Source organism: Syngnathoides biaculeatus, chromosome 7, assembly GCF_019802595.1.
Source record: "Syngnathoides biaculeatus isolate LvHL_M chromosome 7, ASM1980259v1, whole genome shotgun sequence".
Lineage (NCBI taxonomy): Eukaryota > Metazoa > Chordata > Actinopteri > Syngnathiformes > Syngnathidae > Syngnathoides > Syngnathoides biaculeatus.
The window spans coordinates 5,617,110-5,636,650 of record NC_084646.1 but is presented as its reverse complement, the minus strand read 5'-3'; the positions used below and the strand labels follow the sequence as shown (position 1 = coordinate 5,636,650).

The window sequence follows — 19,541 nt, the reverse complement described above, 5'->3', positions numbered from 1 at the left end:
TTTGCGGCTGTGAGAAAAGATTCCACAGGTGAGTTAGAAAGATTTACTTTGACACTGTTAAAGTTTTTTTGTTAAGTTTTTTTTTTTTTTTCTGAACAAGGATTTGTTTACGGTTGCTGTTCACTGTTCATTCTCTGCTTCACCTTTATCGGCCGACAGTTTTTCGTGAAAAAGCGATGTTAATATTTTGCCAAACTCAAATCAGTGGATCAGCAAGAAAACACATTTTCTCTGAATTTTTTGATGAATTTCATAATACACAACTCTTCAGATTGAATTTGATTTTCAAATGCGAAGAAACAAGTTGAAATTTTCTGTCTGAAATAGGAAATGGCAGATACAGCAAATGAACAATGCGTTTAGCAAGTATTTTCCCACTGCGAGTCCTTATTTACATAGATATATCTAACTGCTTGACTTGAAAGTTAATGTTTTTATGACAAAAAATGCTTAGTTTTTTGCTGTGTTATGATGGTACTGCTTAACAGCGTATCTTGGGAATAACGTCACGCAAATCGGGCCATAGGTAATATGCAAGGTTTCTTGGTAGTCACTGTGTTCTATGTCTTTCCTTTGCAGTTAGCCTTTTTTTGGCTTACCAAAAATCCTTCATGTTACCAGAAGTGAAAATATGTCAAGCTCACACGACCAGTTTTAATTCTACATGCCAAACTTTGAGGAAAAACCCCACCATAATCCATCCTTTAAACCATGTCGTCCACACATTTTGGGAGTACCAAGATGGCGGCCAATATTTTCAACCAATCGACATACCTCTCGATGTGTATGAGTTATCCAGTCTTTTTTTTTTTTTTTTTTTAATTATTATTTTTTAGATCGGTGATTTTTGTACCTGACTGGCGGTCGCTTTTACGACATCAGGGCGAGACTGTCACGTGACCAACGCGGAAGTGTCAGGTATGTTTTCGACGCGGAACCGACATTTACCGATTCTAAAAGTCTTAAGTTGAGAACGAAAAAGTCTGCAAGAAAATCGGGAAAATCGACACACTTAGGTGATTACGTTTCTTCGAAATACTCAACTACAATGGCCGGTGGTAATTTGAATGTGAGTATTATATTTATTGAAAGAAATACTGTACAGTGGGGGGAAAAAAGCTTCGCATTCCATTCATTTGTGTGTTTATATTCATACATAATATTTTTAAATTGTTTTTATCGGGCTTGTGAAAAGCAAACCGTGTAATTAAGTTACAGTGAAGTAACAATAAACAAAGAAATTGGTTATAAGTTGGGAAACTGTCTCGTGAACTCGTTCCGCATTTTGTCGTTTATTTTATTTTCCCAGTGTTTCTTCGTCCATTTAAAAAAAAAAAAAATAAAGAGCCACGTCGACAAGTTCTTTACTCTCCAATTAACACAATTATTACCAATAAAATGTATCACCAATAGAGTAGCGTCAGCCCAAGTGTTCATCAAAAACAAATACTAAAAAGTATATTTAACATTATTGCAACCTACATAAAAAGTATATTTAACATTATTGCAAGCCACAATAAAGTTAAACACTGTTTGAACGTGAACATTGTGCTAAAATATTGCAATTTTTTAAAAACTCACTTAAAATGTATTCTACATAAAAGCAGAATAACCTACGTTTAAAACCAATCAGTAGTTTATGATTTTATTGTCGCATGAGGCTGTAATTACATTTATGATTTAAATGCTGTGCAATTTTTAACAGGCACGTTCCGCTTCATTCCTTAACTTAAATCACGTTGATCTCGACAGAAAGCCATCGATCTCGCCAAAAGAGCCGCCGAAGAGGATTCGGCCAAAAACTATGAAGAGGCGCTCAGGTTATATCAGAGTGCCGTGGAGTACTTCCTTCACGTCATCAAGTGTGAGCAAATTTTTAATTTGTACAACCTGAGAAGAAGTCGAGAAATTCGGTATTTGTAAAATAACCCCGCATTGTGTGCATGGACACAATAATCTTAACATTTTTATCATTTTTCCACGTCGCCCTCGTAATCGTCATCTCCCTTCGTGCCCGCCGCAGATGAGACCAAAGGCGAGCGCTCCAACGACATGATCCGAACCAAGTGCGGCGACTACCTGAGCCGGGCCGAGCAGTTGAAGGAGTACCTGAAGAAGAAGGAGCGGGCGCCACCCGCCAAACCCGTCAGGGAGTCCAACGGCAAAGGGTGAGCGCGATGAGTCACGTTCCGCGTTTGTCGTGGCGCCTGCGACGTCCTCGAAGCGCACGAATAGAACGCGAATGTGGAATGCGTATTGAGATAAGTCGCTGTGCAAGTTTCTGTTTGTATTTACCGTCACTGTTTTTACCTCACTCTGTGAGAGTAGATATAAAAGTCTGCACACCCCTGTTTAAAGGACAGCTTATTGTGTACTTTATAAAAATAAATTCGACTCATAGAACAGCTTAACTTTATTTGGGGTTAATCACAGGCACTTCAAATGTTGCCGGCTGTGTGCTGACTTCAATTTTAATGATTTGAAGCTCCACTCTTGGGAAAAAAAAAATCTATTATCCAAGCTGCTTATCGTTACAAGGGTCACGGGGGAGCCGTAGCCTATCCCAAGCTAGCTTCGGGTGAGAGGCGGACTGCACCCCTGAACTGGTCGCCAGTCGGTCGCAGGGCAGATATCGACGCCGTCGCTGAGCGGGAATCGATCCCACGCTGCCCGCACCAAAGTCAGGCGTGTGTACCACTACACGTCTGCGTTATACACAATAACAACGCGCGACGTTGGTCATCTGGTCGGGCCGCGCGTGTTATGTTATTTGCGGGTTTTGTCGCAGGTGTTCAAGTACCAATTTTCGTTCGAAAACGCAAGCAAAAAAAAAAAATCTCAAAATTTTCATTCAAAAACCGATTCGATCCAGAACGGAGACGTTCGAGAACAGAGTATTCCTTGTAATTACATTTTTGTATGGTCGGCAGCATTTTGATTATTTTTACGAGATCACGTGACTTAAAAAACAGGAAGTGAAAGACAAAGGCTTGGTTACAGATCAATTCCTACACAATCACAGCGCCGATTTCTCGGATTTATCCTCATCTGATGAAGAAATAGCAGTGTCGGTTGATCGGGAAAACGGAGAAACACGTCCATTGAGATTTGAACCTTTGGCTGGAACAGCCAACAGGGTGGCCGGAGTCCAAGTGATAATGACGTGATCTTTGGCTTGGTGGAAGTCGGGGTTGTTGATGTGATGATGGTGAAGGCATGAAAAATGTCAGTACTGAGCAAGTTGTTTATGTATGACATGTAGAAGCAAGGAATGGTGGAGCAGCTGGAAAGCGTTGGCCTCACAATTCTGAGGTCCAGGGTTCGATCCCGGACCCGCTTGTGTGGAGTTTGCATTTTCTCCGGGCACTCCGGTTTCCTCCCACATCCCAAAAACATGAAACATTAATTCTAAATCTAAATTGCCCCTAGGTGTGATTGTGAGTGCAGCTGTTTGTCTCTATGTGCCCTGCAATTGGCTGTCAACCAGTTCAGGGTCTTCTACGCCTCCTGCCCGTTGACAGCTGCGATAGACTCCAGCATTACCGCAACCCCCGTGAGGATAAGCGGCTAAGAAAATGCACGGATGGATGGATGTTGAACCACTTCTAGTTGCATGGCTTGCCCTGCGTCGCTTAGTACTTGAACTTCTACGATTCCACGCACAACTGGCATCGGCGACTGGTGCGTTTCCCGGGAGTAGAGGCTGTTGTCTCCCTTTCCCCTGCTCGATCAATACTTTTAAGTTGTTATGTTGCGGAATTCTGGAACGTTCCGAGGAGTGCTTACATAAGGACGAGAGAGACCGTCAACGGGGCTTCTTCACACCGCACCGCCTCTTCGGGACAAAGTACACGGACGCCTGCTGCCTTTCGTCTTTGGACATTTGGACATTTCCGGAACATTCGCAAACTTGGAATATTCGCCGGAAAGAACATTTGCCCGTTTGGGAACATTTGTTCAACGTTGGTGACTATTCGCCATTTTGGCTCTACTACTCTGTCTTTGAACTTCTATTTTGTGTTTGTTATTTTATCGTGTGTGTATTTAAATTGTCTGAAACGCTGTACCTACTACCTTGTCGCGTTTTGCTGGTTTGAGCAAAAGGGACGTTAGTCTAAATCCACACGTGACAGTGTACGAAATGTTCACTGCATAGCCTGGCCTCTTTGTCGTACATCTCGCGGCGACCACACTTCAATCACTCACAATTGAAAAATGTATGGGTGTGGTCAGTCATGCCCGCAGATATAAAGTTGCGGCTTTGATTAGGGATGAAATCTCAAGACCTTAAAATAACTTACTAAGTTGTTATACCCAAGTATGTAGTAGTTGTTACCTAATACCATAATCATAATTTATTGACAGCGCACAGACTGAGACCGACATTTTTAAAGAGGTCAATAGACATTCAATTTCAAAACTAAATATTCATATAATCTAATCAGTTTATTTCATCAAAATGTGTTGTTATAATCTCGTGTAATTCACGGTGCTATCTATTGTCAATCCATTGATGAAAACTAGCAGTAGATTATCTATATGCACGCAGTACAGTAGTACAGGGATTATATTGAACGTACCGGTAAGCAACATCAGGTGGAAACAACAAAAATCACTCCTACAGTAAACAAAATAATCTGCCTTTGTTGTCTTTTCAGCAGTGAAAGCGACGAAGGGGAAGATTCCGAGAAAAAGAAGTTCCAAAATCAGCTGTCAGGTGAATGATGTGAAATGACAAAAAAAAAAAGTTTAATTGTCATCAACAAAAAAGTGTTTTGGTTCCAGGCGCCATCGTGATGGAGAAACCAAACATTAAGTGGAACGACGTCGCCGGCTTGGAAGGAGCCAAAGATGCTCTCAAGGAGGCGGTCATCTTGCCTATTAAGTTCCCTCATCTGTTCACTGGTACGTTAAAAAAAAAAAAAAAAAAAAGCGAATATATTCAGATCCTGATCTAGTTTTTACCGTCGGTGCAGGAAAAAGAACGCCATGGCGTGGGATTCTCCTGTTTGGCCCGCCGGGAACCGGAAAGTCCTACCTCGCCAAGGCCGTCGCCACGGAGGCCGGCAACTCCACCTTCTTCTCCATCTCCTCCTCGGACCTGGTGTCCAAGTGGCTGGGCGAGAGTGAAAAGTGAGACCGCCGTCAATTTTTTTTTTCTTTATTTCTTCTCACAATTACCGTAATTTCCGGCCTACAGAGCGCACCTGGTTATAAGCCTCATCCGGTACATTTGTAAAGGAAATACCATTTGCCACATACGTAAGCCGCAGGTGTGTAAAAGCCGCAAGTGGCCACATTGAAACGAGATATTTACAAAGAAAGACGGTACCCAGAAAGAGTTTTCAAAGTTTTAATACCTCAGCTTAGCTTAGTTTAACATAGCAACAACACGGTAGCATGAACAGGGCTGGTAAAAAAAAACAAACAAAAAAAACATACCATTAAAAAAAAAAATAGCCACAGTAGCAACACGGTAGCACAAAACTAACAAGCGTTTAAAAAAAAAAACAAAAAACATACCTAAATCACTGAGATGTAGCAGAAACACAGCAGCAACAGCTAGCGCGGCGCTAATGCTACCACGGCGCCAATGTTAGCACGGCACTAACGCTAGCGTGGTGCTAACAGGGCCAGTTAAAAAAAAACCTACCGATAAAAATTATGGAGACACGGCAGTAACACAACAGCAACACGCTAGCACAGCACTAAAAAAAGATACCGGTAAAAGTCACTTCCTCGGCACATATGGTGGAAAATATGTCTCACTCTTACCATTTCCGCTCGAGTGCCCCCTTGCGGCCGTTAGAAAAAAATGCACAAATTAGCCGCATCACCTCATAAACCGCAGGATTGAAAGCGTGTGAAAAAAGTCGCGTCATATTGGCCGGAAATTACGGAATTACACGGAAACAACGAATTGGTTGCTGTTCCTTGAAGGTTGGTGAAGAACCTGTTCTCGCTGGCCAGAGAACACAAACCCTCCATCATCTTCATCGACGAGATCGACTCGCTGTGCGGCTCCCGCAGCGAGAACGAGAGTGAAGCAGCGCGCAGGATCAAGACCGAGTTCCTGGTCCAGATGCAGGGTGAGAACAAATACAGCACCCGCGCTCCCCGCCATGGCTTTTCCTCCTCTTGGCGCTTTTCCACGCTCAAAACATACACATATGTAAATCTGTGATTCTATTACCGAGTGGTACTTTTCTTTTTCAAAAAACAATGACACATTCATTTTATTTATTTTTTTTTTGGCTTCAACACATTAATAGCCTTTCCATTTATTTCAATGGGGAAATAGAATTTGAGTCTTACTAATGCATCATCAAGATGCATTAATTTGTGTGGAAATTCTTTCCTCCTTGCAGGTGTCGGGAATGATAACGAGGGAATCCTTGTCCTAGGAGCAACCAATATACCGTGGACTTTGGACTCGGCCATCAGGAGAAGGTCGGTAAACCTTGTTACGTTTCAGCGGGGCTACGATTGTGATTGTTACTGGAATTTACTGTATTTTACGTAATGCACATTTTTCCTCCCCAAAGATATCCAAAGTCAAGAGTGGATATAAGTGAAAATGAAATAAAACATTCACATATTATAAATGTATGCCGCCATCGAGCTGTTATGAAAAAGCTGTAAACTTTCATTCTAATATGCCACCGCCACGTAGAGGTTACGAGAAAGGTGTAGCCCATGCTTTCATTGTAATATGACGGTACGTATGACTGCGTATGTGTATCGTTCTGGTCATACGTTTGCATAACATGGTGATAAATTTGTGGATTATTGTTTTTTTTTTTTTTTAATTTAATAAAACTTATGACTGAGCAACAACTATCATTCATTTCTTAATGGTTATGGTAGATTTCATGACGATGCTTTTCTGAAATGCTCGACAGTTCAATTTGAATCCCGTTAAAATAAAATAAAATGTGTTTCGTCTGGTCCTTCATGTTTTCTTGAAAGAATTGCATCCATTTTAGAAATTATGGCTGGGTAATCTAAAATATGAGCATAACTGTGTGTTTTCTCATTTACTAAATAAAAGTAGGACTGTGAAGTGCAAAATAAGAGCAACTAAATATAAAAAAAACATGAGGTGTTCAAATAAAACTTCAGAATAATTTTATGAAATAGATGCCAAAATACAGTTAATAACTTCATTGGTAGAAGCAAATGGGTTATAAAGGAGAATTTTGAGGTCGACGTTTATACATGGGTGTGCATTAGACACAATAATTTTATTTATTTTTTTTTTTGAATGAATGAATATGCATTTTAGTTAATTTTATTTTTTTAGGTTTGAAAAGCGCATCTACATCCCCCTTCCGGAGCAGGCGGCCCGCTCCTTCATGTTCAAGCTGCACTTGGGCTCCACGCCCAACGAGCTGACGGAGGCCGACTTCGTCACTCTGGGGAAGAAGACGGAGGGCTACTCGGGGGCCGACATCAGCGTCATCGTCAGGGACGCCCTCATGCAGCCCGTCAGGAAGGTCCAGTCGGCCACCCACTTCAAAAAGGTGAAGACCCGCTGAAGACGATCAGGCTTCCTAATATACTTGAAACTTCGTATTTCACTCCTGACGTCGGCCCACACGCACCGGTTGCAGGTCCGCGGCTCGTCGTGGAACAAGCCCGACGTCGTCACGGACGACCTGCTCACGCCGTGCTCTCCGGGCGACCCCGGCGCGGTAGCCATGACGTGGATGGACGTCCCCGGGGAAAACCTTCTCGAGCCCGTTGTCTCCATGGTAACGATTCCTGCCCGATGATGAGCATTTTTTATTTCAATTGCCGACGTCAGTGGTGTCAAACACGGCCTGAAATTAGTTTGACACCACTGGCCCAAGCCGTTCTCAACTTACTGTAACCAAGTGTGACAATACAACTTCAGCACCTATGGAATTACCCGAATGTTATATTATGTACCATAATTCCCGGCCTACAGCGCGCATCTGGTTACAAGCCTCACCGAGTACTTTTGTAAAGGAAATACCATTTGGTACGTACATACGCCGCAGCTGTGTAAAAGCCGCAAGTGCCCACATTGAAACTCGCATTGAAACAACAGATATTTACAAAGAAAGGCGGTACACAGAAAGAATTTAACCATAGCACTAATGCTAGCGCTAACAGGGCCGGTTAAAATAAAACTTACCAGTAATTATCGCTGAGACACGACAGTAACACAGCAGCAACGCGCTAGCACAGCACTAACCCTAGCGCAGTGCTAACAGGGCTGGGAAAAGTCACTTCCTCGGCACATATATGGTCTCATTCTTACCTTTTCCACTCGGGTTTGAGCTCTTAACATAGCAACAACACGGTAGCACGGACAAAGCTGGTTGAAAAAAAAAATATATATATACCGGTAAAAAAAAAACAGCCACGGCAGTAACACAGCAGCAACACGCTGATGCTAACAGGGCCGGTTAAAAATAAAACATATCTAAATCACTGAGACACGGCAGTAACAGAGCAGCAACACACTGATGCTAGTGCGCCGGTAACTGTAGTGTGCCGCTAACAGGGCCGGTTGAAAAGAGGTTTACCGGTAAAAATCACAGAGACACAGCAACAACACGCTGATGCTAGCGCGGCGGTAACACTTGCGTGCCGCTAACAGGGCCGGTTGAAAAGAAAAACATACCGATAAAAATCACAGAGACACAGCAGTAACACAGAAGCAACACACTAGCACAGCGCTAACGCTAGTGCATCCTTAACAGGGTCGGTAAAAGTTACTTCCTTGGCACATATATGGTCTCATTCTTACCTTTTCCGCTCGAGTTCGAGCTCTTAACATAGCAACAACACGGTAGCATGAACAAAGCTGGTTAACAAAAAAAAACATGCTGGTAAAAAAAAAAAAAAAAAAAAGCCACGGCAGTAACAAAGCAGAAACACGCTGATGCCAGCGCGCCGCTAACAGAGCAGCTTAGGAAAAAAAAAACATACTGGTAAAAATCACAGACACAGCAGCAACATGGTAGCACAGCGCTAACAAGGGCGGTTAAAAAAAAAACCATACCGGTAAAAGTCACTTCCTTGGCACATGTGTTCCACCATTCTCACTCTTACCTTTTCCGCGTGAGTGGCCCCTTGCGGCTGTTAGAAAAAATGCACAAATTAGCCTCATCGTCGCATAAACTGCAGGGTTAAAAGCGTGTGAAAAATGTCGCATTTTAAAAAAAAATCTTTCTAAACCAAACAGTTATATACAATAAATGATCAGTGCCAGCGTCATAAACAGAAGGGAACAAACTGAATTTTTGCTTTGCCCCCCTTGTCATCTTTTGGGGCGTCCTTTTGCTTTCTGCGCTATCCCCGTAGGCCGACATGCTGCGCTCGCTGTCCAACATCAAGCCCACCGTCAACGACGACGACTTGCACAAGCTGACCAAGTTTACCGAGGATTTTGGTCAAGAGGGCTGATCGCTCCATTTCTCATCGGCGTCTATCAAACGACAGGTCAAACATGAAGATCTTATTAGACTGCAATCACTGATCATGTGTTTACATTGATGCTCTTTATCGTTCATATTTATTTCCCATCTTGTTTTTATCGTAGCGCTCACAGCTTTCCATTTATCCAGGAACCCGGAATATAATGCCTTGATTATAAAAGCATTTTTAATTGCGACAGTTATTGAATGAAAATTTTGTATTCCATATTTGCCTTGACTGCGGGAACACGGGGAGTTGGTTTTTTTCAGACCGAGATATTTTCCCTTTTTTTTTTGTGTGTGTGCCAAAATCAACTTACCGAAATATTCTCTCGTTTTGCACTTTTGTTGTATCCTAAAATGTGTTCTGTGAACAAAAGTCTGTAATAAATTGTCAATTCATGACACTGTGAATACCTTTAATTAATTTTTCTCTCACAGAACAGTCATAAATTGTAATGCGGGGTCTGTTCCAAAGGCAAGACTCTCCACAACTGCATACATGCGTGCAGATGCTTGTTTGAAGTTCATTTTCAAACGAGTTCAAATTTTACCTCGCGATTCCATCAATTATGTTGTAGTATCTATTTATTTTTTTTCCTCACTATGTTGCTGCAAGATGTTATCGTTCAAATAACAGCCAGGTGCTTGATATGCCGACGATGGTCAGGCCGACTATGGAGGTTCCCGGTGGCGATCTTAAGCTCCGCCCCCTTCGCCGTGTCCCACAAGCTTCTAAAATGGCGACTGAACAGAACATGTTTGAAGTCGATCCTCTATCTTATATTCCAGATAACATTGGGGTATATTTTTTTGCCAAATGCGTCAGACTTGTCCAAGAGAGTTCTACAGAGAGGTCTCAACTATTTCACGCAAGGATATGTACAAAGAATTAAAATTTTGGACGGAGCAGGACGCAATGTCAGACTTACAGCGAAATGTTGCCGATACTGCGCATTTAAAGCAGGGTGAGTACTTTTACTTGGAAAAGATCACAAGTAATATTGCAGTCTTTATAAGTGAGTGGGTGTATTCATTTGACTTGGCTCGTAATCGAACCCAGAGCTCTGTCTTAAAAGAAAGAGTTTAATGCTAACGCAGCGGTGCTAACGTGGCGGTGCTAACGCTAACTAGCGCAGCAACTGTGAAAACAGTCAAGGCTTGAAGGCCGGGAATTACCATAATATTTCTTATTTTTCCAGATTTCCCTTGAGTATGGGAACACTGATAGTTAATGTCGTGATCTTTGTTTTTCTCTAGCTTTTGTTTGCAGATTCTTGTGATGCTAACAAGTGGCAGTGAAGTGCTAAATTGTTTTTTTTTGTTAAATCTTGCACTTTTGCAGAATCTCGCAATGCGTTCTTTGAACAAAAGTCTTAGCACTCATTCATGATATTGTGAACACATTTATTTGTTAAAATACATCTCTCAGCTAAATAGTTACACATTTAAATCTGGGGTTATTTATAATGAAGTACATTTAGCTTGACATCTTTGCTCGCAAATGACATCCTTGAGTTCCACACATTGCTTCCATTAGTGCTATAAATGAAGTTGATTTTTTTTTTTTTTCTTTTTACTGAGAACAAATTTGTCAATGTCAGACAGAGCTGAAACGTAATACATTTATGGATTAGTACATTGTCTAACAAGTGTGAAAAGAAATGCAACTGGATCTCCACACAAATGAAATCAGCTAAATGAAATGGAATGGAATGAAACGCATAGGAGCTGCCAGTATGAAACAAAAACAAAACAATCACTTCACTTCTGTATTTGCTGCACGCCTCTGTGAAACTAATAAAACATGAGGAAAAATGAGAAAGTCACGGGCTTAAAAGACTGCAGAGCAGCCTACCGCGCAACTTTGGATGGAAGGTGAATGATTACAGATTACTGTAACTTCTGGCCTATAAAACGCAACTTTTTTCTTATGCGATTTGATGTGGCTAATTTGCGCACTTTTTCTAACGGGGGCACTCGAGCGGAAAAGGTAAGACAGAGACCAGTGGAATATGTGTGCGGAGGAGGCGACTTTTACCAGTATGTTTTTTTTTTTAACCGGCACTGTTAGCGCTAGTGTTAGAGCTGTGCCAGCGCGTTGGTGCTGTGTTACTGTCGCGTCTCAGTGATTTTTACTGGGATGTTTTTTTTTTTTTTTTAAGCGGCCCTGTTAGGGCTGCGCCAGTGTTAGGGCTGCGCTAGCGTGTTTTTGCTGTGTTACTGCCATCTGTCAGTGATTTAGGTATGATTTTTATTTTTTTAACCGGCCCTGTTAGTGCTGTCCTACCGTGTTCTTAATGTGTAGCTGCTGCAGGTGTTTGTTTGTTTTAACCAGCCCTGGTTGTGTTACCATATTGTTGCTATGTTAAGCTAAGATAAGGTATTTAAAAACTCTCTGTGTACCGCTAGCATTAGCCTTAGCACAGCGACGCTAGCGTTAACCTGTGTACCGTCTTTGTAAATGTCTCGTTTCAATGTGGGCACTTGCGGCTTTTACACAGGTGCGGCTTATGTATGTACCAAATGGTATTTCCTTTCCAGATGTACTGCGTGAGGTATATAACCCGGTGCGCTCTGTAGGCCGGAAATTACGGTACGTCAATTTGAGCGAGGTGATCGAGACCACATTCCAAATCAAAAGGTGTCTCATGTTCTTCAAACAAAAATGACACAATTATAACGATACAGCAGACCAAAACAATAACAACAATAAAAAATGGCTCCTAAAATCAAAACACAGTAAGAGTGATACAATTTACAGTTAGTCACTGCCAGGCCTCCATTTTAATTACCATGGATATTTGAATTAAACAGCCTTCAATGACCGTGAATGAGTTTAATAAGTGAGTTTTTTTTTTTTTTTTTAATCATGCAACCACAAAAGGATACCAGTGGCGGCAACAAGAGTCACGAAAACCACAAGTTGAGTTAATTTTAACACAACATTAAAGTGTTTGAGGCTTTACGAAAGACAGTCGGAACAAATTTATACCGTGTGGGCTTTCTCCGGGTGCCTCTACTGTCTCCCGTCAATTATTGAAGCCGAGATTCGAACTCAGAACCGCTGACTGTGAGCCAGAGGCGACAGCTCCATGGATCGCAGTCCGATTCAATGAATTTAAAAATGCTAGTGAAGAAGCAATTAAATCGTAGCGGATAAAGCGGTTACTGCTTCTGGTTCACACTGAAAGGTTTGCATGTTCTGCGTGGATTTCTTCATCATCAGCCAGTCCCGGAGTGTTCAGTGCATCTGCAAAGTATTCGCAGCGCTTTGCATTTTCCACATTTTGTTTTGTGACAGCCTTATTTAAAAATGGGTTAGTCAATGTGTCATAATTCAAAACACCACACCCTATAATAACATAAAAAAGGTGGGTGAAACGCTGTGACGACCTTTTTTTGGTAGCTCCGGACCTGCCTCTCACTTACAGTATGTTTAGACGGGCAACGGCTCACTCGCCACCCTCGTGGGAACAGAAAATGGAGGGATAGAAACCGAGCAGCAGCATCATCGTCACGTTTGAAGGCTTTGGAGGAAGCACGGAAGATAATTGAATATTTTCGGACCGTTCTGAAGGCGTCGTAGGCAGAGAGGAAGCAGATTGCTGCACAAAAAGGTGTGAAGTGGAGTGCACGGGAAGTGACGTTTGCTGTCGCGGACCAACGGCGACGTGCAAAACTACTTAAAAGACGGAAAAGAGAGAGCCGAGCGCCAGACCCGTCGCCGCTCCCGCCAGCATGCCCATGGCCACGTCGCCGCCGTTGTCGCGTTGGCGCTCCTGGATGACCACGTGGTTGACGCCGGGCGCGCCGTAGACACCTGCGAAGGAACAAATTAAAAAAAAATAATGAACACTGATTCTTTATGGAACAAGTCTACCATTTGTGCTTCATCACCTAGTTGGAATATTATTTAACGCTAGCGCCGCTGTGCTAATGCTAACGCTAGCACCGCCACACGTGCTAAGGCTAACACTAGCGTCGCACTAACACGGCCGGTTAAAAAAATTAAAACATACTGGTAAAAATCACTGAGACACGGCAGTAACACGCTAGCGCAGCGCTAACAGGGGCGGACCGGTAAAAGTCACTTCCTCGGCACATATATTCCACCGGTCTCACGCTTACCTTTTCCCCTCGAGTACCCCCTTGCGGCCGTTAAAAAAAATGCACAAATGAGCCGCAACGCCGCATAAACCGCAGAGTTGAAAGCGTGTGAAAAAAGTTGCGGTTTATAGGCTGGAAATTACGGTATACATTTTCACTATAGAAAGTGTCTAAACAGAATCGTTTGAAATCTGTTGATAATGAAAATAGCCCTTTAAAAAAAAAAATAATAATCAAACAAATCCCCTTTTATCAAAAATACACTGGTAGCTTGACTCTTTGATTTGTTGCTTGACCAAGCAATTTCCCCCCTTTAAAAAAAAAAAAAAAATCAATTTACACTATCAAATCAATTTTCCTTGAAATAACTGGAATGCCATTGATATGTTCCGGCCCCCAACAAAAAATTTAAATGTTTGTTATGCTTTGAAGCAACAAGAAAAATACCACCATGTTGTGTATTAATATAAGTTTGAAAGAATGTAAATAACTTGTTTTACATAATGTAAGCAAAATATTTATTAGTGTGTTATTTTATTATACATCCCCTGTAAGACGATTGCACTTCCTGGCATGTGCAAAATACCATTTCGTATCAACAAATTTACTTTTTGCGCATACATACAATCTGCTCTCAATTGCCTTACCTGAACAAATAATGAGTAAATAAATAGATTGTAGCCAATTTTGAACTCTGTTATGAATTGTAAATTTAAATTTAAATTAATCTAAATTGCCCCCATGTGTGATTGCGAGTGCGGCTGTTTGTCTGGATGCGCCCTGCGATTGGCTGGTGACCAGTTCAGGGTGTACCCCGCCTCCTGCCCGGTGACAGCTGGGATAGGCTCCAGCACTCCCCGCGACCCTCGTGAGGATAAGCGGCTAAGAAAATGAATGGATGGACCCCTTCACGACTGGGACTCTTTCATCCATTTTAGTGGTTCCACTGCACTTTTCGTATGTCACCCCATGTATTTCGTTGCTAAAAAAACAAAACAAAAAAAGTGTCTTACCTGGATACTGATAAGGATATGCGACCGCGTAGGGCTGCCCGTCGGCAGCATACACGATCTGCGTCGCTTGCGGAGAAGCGGCGACGTAATCTCCGTACTGGCCCTGAGTGTAGAACTGATATAAAACATAAAAAAAAAAAAAAAAAAAAAAATGAACCATGAGAGCTCTTGTAAGCGCCCATGGATAATGCGATCATTTAACGACTTCAATTCTGTCTTCACCTGAGGTGGGGGGGCATATTCCGAGTACGGCGGTGGAGCCGGGTCCATCACCTCCGGCGTTAACGCCGCCTGAGGATTTGCGACCATCTAAAAAAAAAAAAAAAGAAAAGTTGATCAAATGCAAACTTATGCAAATTAGGCGGGATCAGTTTAGCAAATATTTTCATCTTGACTGGCATTTGCAGTATGTAGTGATCTCTCCATAGCGCAGTTTTCTGTTGAAAAAAAAAAACAAACTATTTTTGGGGTGTGTGTTTGAAATATGGTAAATTGTCTGTGAGGCACCTCTCAATGATGATTAGGGGGATCAGTGAAAAATGTATGAAAAAAACTATAGCAGAATCTCACCGTATTAATTCTGGCATCCTGGAGTGCCATGGTCCACGCCCTGTGATAAAGAGTAGAATCCATTAAAAAAAGGAAAAAAAAAATCTAAAAAGTAAAAAGTACTATGGATGTACAAGGAGTCCTCAACCTGAGACGTTTCAACTTGGCAACGGCCGCCATTTTGTCTGGCTAATGCCCGTCCGTGTTTGTGCGCCGAGAGTATCTTTGCATTTTTCGCCCTCCTTTTTCGACATTATCGCTCCAAAGAAGAAATCCGTGCCCTTTAGCAATCCTTCTGCAGCCATAAGAAAATCAATCTCACGATCATAAAACGATTGGAGAAAGGAGAGACACCAAGGCTTTAGTCGGTGGTGACAATTATTAAAGATAAAGCCTGTATTTTAGCGCATGTTATGAAGGGTTCCGTTCCTCTGTCGGATACAACGATCACAAAACAAAGTTCTTTGGTACTTGTCGGGATGGAGAGGATTGAGGACCAGGTTCCTTCACCATCCACCTTTCAGCAGTAATGCTAAGTACGCCATCTTATTTATTTCAATGTATTTGTTTTTTATGCAAAGTATTTTGATGGAAAATCCGACTTTAATGGCGGAATCCGACTTAAGTCGAAATTCCAGTGAAGTCGCTACTCTCGGAACGGATCTCAAGTCGTAGACCGAGGACTCCCTGTATTCATATTCCGATTTTCCAGGAAAGATATGGTATCGCGTTTCCTCGTGAAACAGGTTTGCCGAATCTGCGCTGTGAGCAAACAATACGCTTCAGCCTCTGGCTAGCGGATGTCAGACTAGCGACATGATTTTGGCAGTATGTCAATAAAAGTCATTTTGAAATTGAATTGCACAGATGAAGTTAAATTGGGGGGGGGTGGAGGGAAGGAAAGGAAGTACTCACATTGAACTTCCCTAAAAAAGAAAAAACTGTTGCAATTGTATTAAATACTTATTGTACTTTTAATGCATCGTATTGTGTACATTTTGTTTATTTGACAATTGTTTTTTTTTTTTTTTCCTTGGATAATTTGCCACTAGCAGTTTTATTTTAGGCACGGTGGAGCAGCTGGAAAGCGTTGGCCTCACAGTTCTGAGGTCCTGGGTTCAATCCCGGCCCCGCCTGTGTGGAGTTTACATGTTCTCCCCATGCCTGCATGAGTTTTCTCCAAGCACTCCAGTTTCCTCCCACATCCAAAAAACAGGCAACATTAATTGTGACACTCTAAATTGCCCCAAGGTGTGATTGTGAGTACGACTCTTGTCTACATGTGCCCTGCGATTGGTTGGCAACCAGTTCGGGCTGTACCCCGCCTACTGCCCGTTGACAGGTGGGATAGGCTCCAGCACGCCCCGCGACCCTCGTGAGGATAAGCCGCAAAGAAAATGGATGGACGAACTTTGAGAGGTGTGATGAAAATAGGCCTTTTCATCACTTGTGAAACTTTTTTTTCTGATGGCACAAAACGTTGGACCCAAAAACCTCCATTGATTGGAGACTCTAAATTGCCCCTAGGTGAGATTTTGAGGGTGATTGGTTGTTTGTCTCGATGTGCCCTGCGATTGGCTGGCAACCAGTTTAGGGTGTACCCCGCCTCCTGCCCGTTGACAGCTGGGATAGGCTCCAGCACTCCCGCGACCCTCGTGAGGATAAGCGGCAAAGAAAATGGAAGGATGTCCAGTTTTATTTTAAATATCATCCTGTTTATATGAAAAAAAAAAAGATTTGTGCATTTTGTTCCCTTAACATTCCCGATGTGAACTGAAGAGTCACCTGACAACGTGATTTCATAACAAAATAGCACACAATATCAAAAATGTCTTACAGGGCGTCATCGGCGCTGTCCGCACAGAGGCTGATCACCCTCCCGTCCCTGCACACGATCTGCAACAAAGCGTCGCGGGTCTTCCCGTCCGGAGGGTTCAACTCTGCGGCGCCGAAAAGAGACAGAAAAGAGCCGCTGTGGACCAAAAACATCACCGCCGGGACATCCGCAGTGTTCGAAGAAACGCCACCTTGACACGCGGCGCAACCGCGGATGTTGATGCAGTCCACCTTCATGTGGATGTCGTCCTCCATGTCCCGGCGCTGCTGGTCGTTGTAGAAGACCAGTCGGCCGTCCGACCACAAGTCGAACCAGTTCCTCTTCCAGCGCCGCAGGATGGTACCTGCCGAGGAGGTCGGACCGTCGGTGGGAACTTAACATTTCATTTACCATTATTGCTGTTTTGCTTATGGAGTCCATGTTGTCACTTCAGAATTGCAGAAGATATTTTTAGAATCCAACGATTTTCTTTCTTCTCCTTACGAATCAGCACAACGTAATTTAAAGGTCAAGTGTCATCCCGATAAACATTCTAAAATAGATATTGTAATGAAAACTACATATAACATTATTCAATCCAATGTCTATATAAAAATATATATATGAGCGGAGAGCACGTCATCCAAAGCAAAGTTGCGGAAGTCTCATTCGACATCCAAGTGGACGCCATATTGGCTGGATGTTCTGTCCGTGACATCACACTGGGACACGCCCCTTCTGACACGGAAGCTCTTTTCGAAGAAAAGAACATCTCACAAACGTGTGAAGTGACGGGGGCAATAATACCCTACCGTTTCGAACCACATTTAGATGATATGCGGATCACGACCAAACCGCATGGACCCAAACCGCCTCCCCGTCCGATCCACCTGCACGCGGGGGTGATAGAAAGAATGCCGCCCACGAGCGACGAAAACACCACGGCCAAACCGCCTCCCCGTCCGATCCTCCTCCGCGGCGGAGATGAGCCATCCCGGCCGAAATCGTGTCAACAAAGCCAGTGGCGGAGGCAGTCCTTCAGCGGCTGCTGCACGGAAGCCTTCTGAAGTCCACATCGACACTTTTAGCACACCCTATTTACAGATTACGCCCCCCCCAAACTATTTTTTTTTTCTTTTAGTAGTTGTATACACACCTACCCGTCATTTGGAACCCACGAAGCTCTCGTCCTTTGCACCCGTGCAATCCATTTTTCACGACAAACCGGGTCTTTTGGAAAAGTATGAAGAGCGAATCCATCCTCCCCGAGCGTTCGAGCAATATCCAGCAATACAACGAGCCGGCATTGTGGCTAACACGAAAGAACAACGAGCTACCTTCCAGCAGGTAAAACCAGTAGAAACAGAAGAGACCGCTTGAGTGCGCTACTGCCCAGTATGTCACTTCCTGGTTCTTCTCAAAAACAAATCCCTTGAGAGGATTTTCATGGTGGTAGTTACAAAAAGCCATATACGTCGAAATCATGTTTTGTGGTGAAAAAAACGGATGACTCCATGTCGGCTGCCGTTTTTCCATTAATAACATGCTAAAAATCATGCATTTCATGACAGTGGACCTTTAAGGGTGGATGGAAACTATCTGATTTGCAGTTCCTTTTTTCAAATTTGTGACAGTACTCACTTTGCCTGTGGAGCCAGCCACTTTTCATCATAGCCATGTTGGAGGCACCTGGAAAAAAAAAAAAAAAGTCAACCAGTGCAAAGAAATTGTCCACTTTGATTTAATTTATCTCCAAAATAAAGTCCCTTTGGTCATCTATCCATACAAGTGACGTATAGTGACAGGCAAAGCAATTAAAAGCTCTTGATGTCAATTAGCCTGTGTATCCATTTTTTGTGCGTGTGATAGTTTTGAAAGAGTTGTACAAATACAAAATACTGCATGTGCCTTGGCTCAATAAAGGTTGAGAAACACTGGGTCAGTCTGTACTGTGGACGTGATGACGGGTGTGGTGTGTCCAAACAAACCTCGTGACCAACTGCAGTAGCCTTTACGCAACCCATGTGTACCCTGTAACTAGATCTGATTTATTACTATTATTAACTCACGGGTACAAATATGAATACTAAACTGATTTTATTAAGTACAAACTGCTCCGTGCACTTCCTACGAAAGCAGTTTAAACGCAAGACCATGACGACACACCACTTCGTCAACGTTCGCGTCGGTTTGACCGGCCTACGCGCGTATGAGCGTTTAAAGCCACCGGAATGTTCTCGAAGTATTCAAAATGTGTCGTTATTAATGAAAGGAAAAAGTCGCACTTGCCTGCTTTGTTGTGGTTGTGGAAATGTTATGGAGGCTTTCAACTTGAAATCGAGAGGCGGAAGTGAGATGGGTTTTTCAAAATAATCAGAAAGATGCCCTCCTTCGGACGAAAAATGTAAGACAAATTGTTTAGCAAAATTTGAAATGCACCTTCGTGCGAGGATTTAAAAGATTCTACTATGTGGGCTAATTGCGATTTAAATGCTCACAACAGAAATAATTAATTAGTCGCGAGTGTACAACGTTAATTAAATTTCGATGTGAAAGGAGAATTACATCAAACTTTTTACAGAGGATCTTTGGCCTCATTTTTTT

At 42.7% G+C, this 19,541-nt stretch overlaps 2 protein-coding genes and 1 long non-coding RNA gene across 5 annotated transcripts; 1 reads left to right on the top strand and 2 right to left on the bottom strand.

Moving 5' to 3' along the window:
* On the top strand, positions 1-10,634 carry LOC133503882 (vacuolar protein sorting-associated protein 4B-like). Of its 2 annotated transcripts, XM_061825866.1 has the most exons (12): positions 1-28; positions 837-918; positions 1,753-1,864; positions 2,024-2,168; positions 4,659-4,717; positions 4,786-4,905; positions 4,977-5,133; positions 5,941-6,089; positions 6,369-6,450; positions 7,304-7,523; positions 7,614-7,754; positions 9,337-10,634. In XM_061825866.1, the coding sequence occupies exons 4-12, from the start codon at positions 2,053-2,055 to the stop codon at positions 9,436-9,438; spliced, it is 1,146 nt and encodes a 381-aa protein (XP_061681850.1). In that variant the 5' UTR covers positions 1-28; positions 837-918; positions 1,753-1,864; positions 2,024-2,052; the 3' UTR covers positions 9,439-10,634. The 2 variants fall into 2 exon arrangements, with proteins under 2 accessions (XP_061681850.1, XP_061681849.1); XM_061825865.1 differs by lacking the exons at positions 1-28; positions 837-918 and adding an exon at positions 925-1,069 and having other exon boundaries at positions 9,337-10,632.
* LOC133503895 (uncharacterized) lies at positions 7,378-9,078 on the bottom strand. The gene is made up of 3 exons (XR_009795860.1): positions 8,780-9,078; positions 7,605-7,764; positions 7,378-7,513 (listed from the first exon to the last, which is right to left on the bottom strand). It is a non-coding gene; the product is annotated as an uncharacterized LOC133503895 (long non-coding RNA).
* Positions 10,635-11,630: 996 nt separating the features above from the next.
* On the bottom strand, positions 11,631-19,365 carry plekhb2 (pleckstrin homology domain containing, family B (evectins) member 2). Of its 2 annotated transcripts, none has more exons than XM_061825880.1 (8): positions 19,227-19,365; positions 18,579-18,626; positions 17,149-17,301; positions 16,959-17,061; positions 15,143-15,182; positions 14,795-14,881; positions 14,573-14,687; positions 11,631-13,272 (listed from the first exon to the last, which is right to left on the bottom strand). In XM_061825880.1, the coding sequence occupies exons 2-8, from the start codon at positions 18,613-18,615 to the stop codon at positions 13,136-13,138; spliced, it is 672 nt and encodes a 223-aa protein (XP_061681864.1). In that variant the 5' UTR covers positions 18,616-18,626; positions 19,227-19,365; the 3' UTR covers positions 11,631-13,135. The 2 variants fall into 2 exon arrangements, with proteins under 2 accessions (XP_061681864.1, XP_061681866.1); XM_061825882.1 differs by lacking the exon at positions 19,227-19,365 and adding an exon at positions 18,926-19,192.
* Positions 19,366-19,541: the final 176 nt, after the last annotated feature.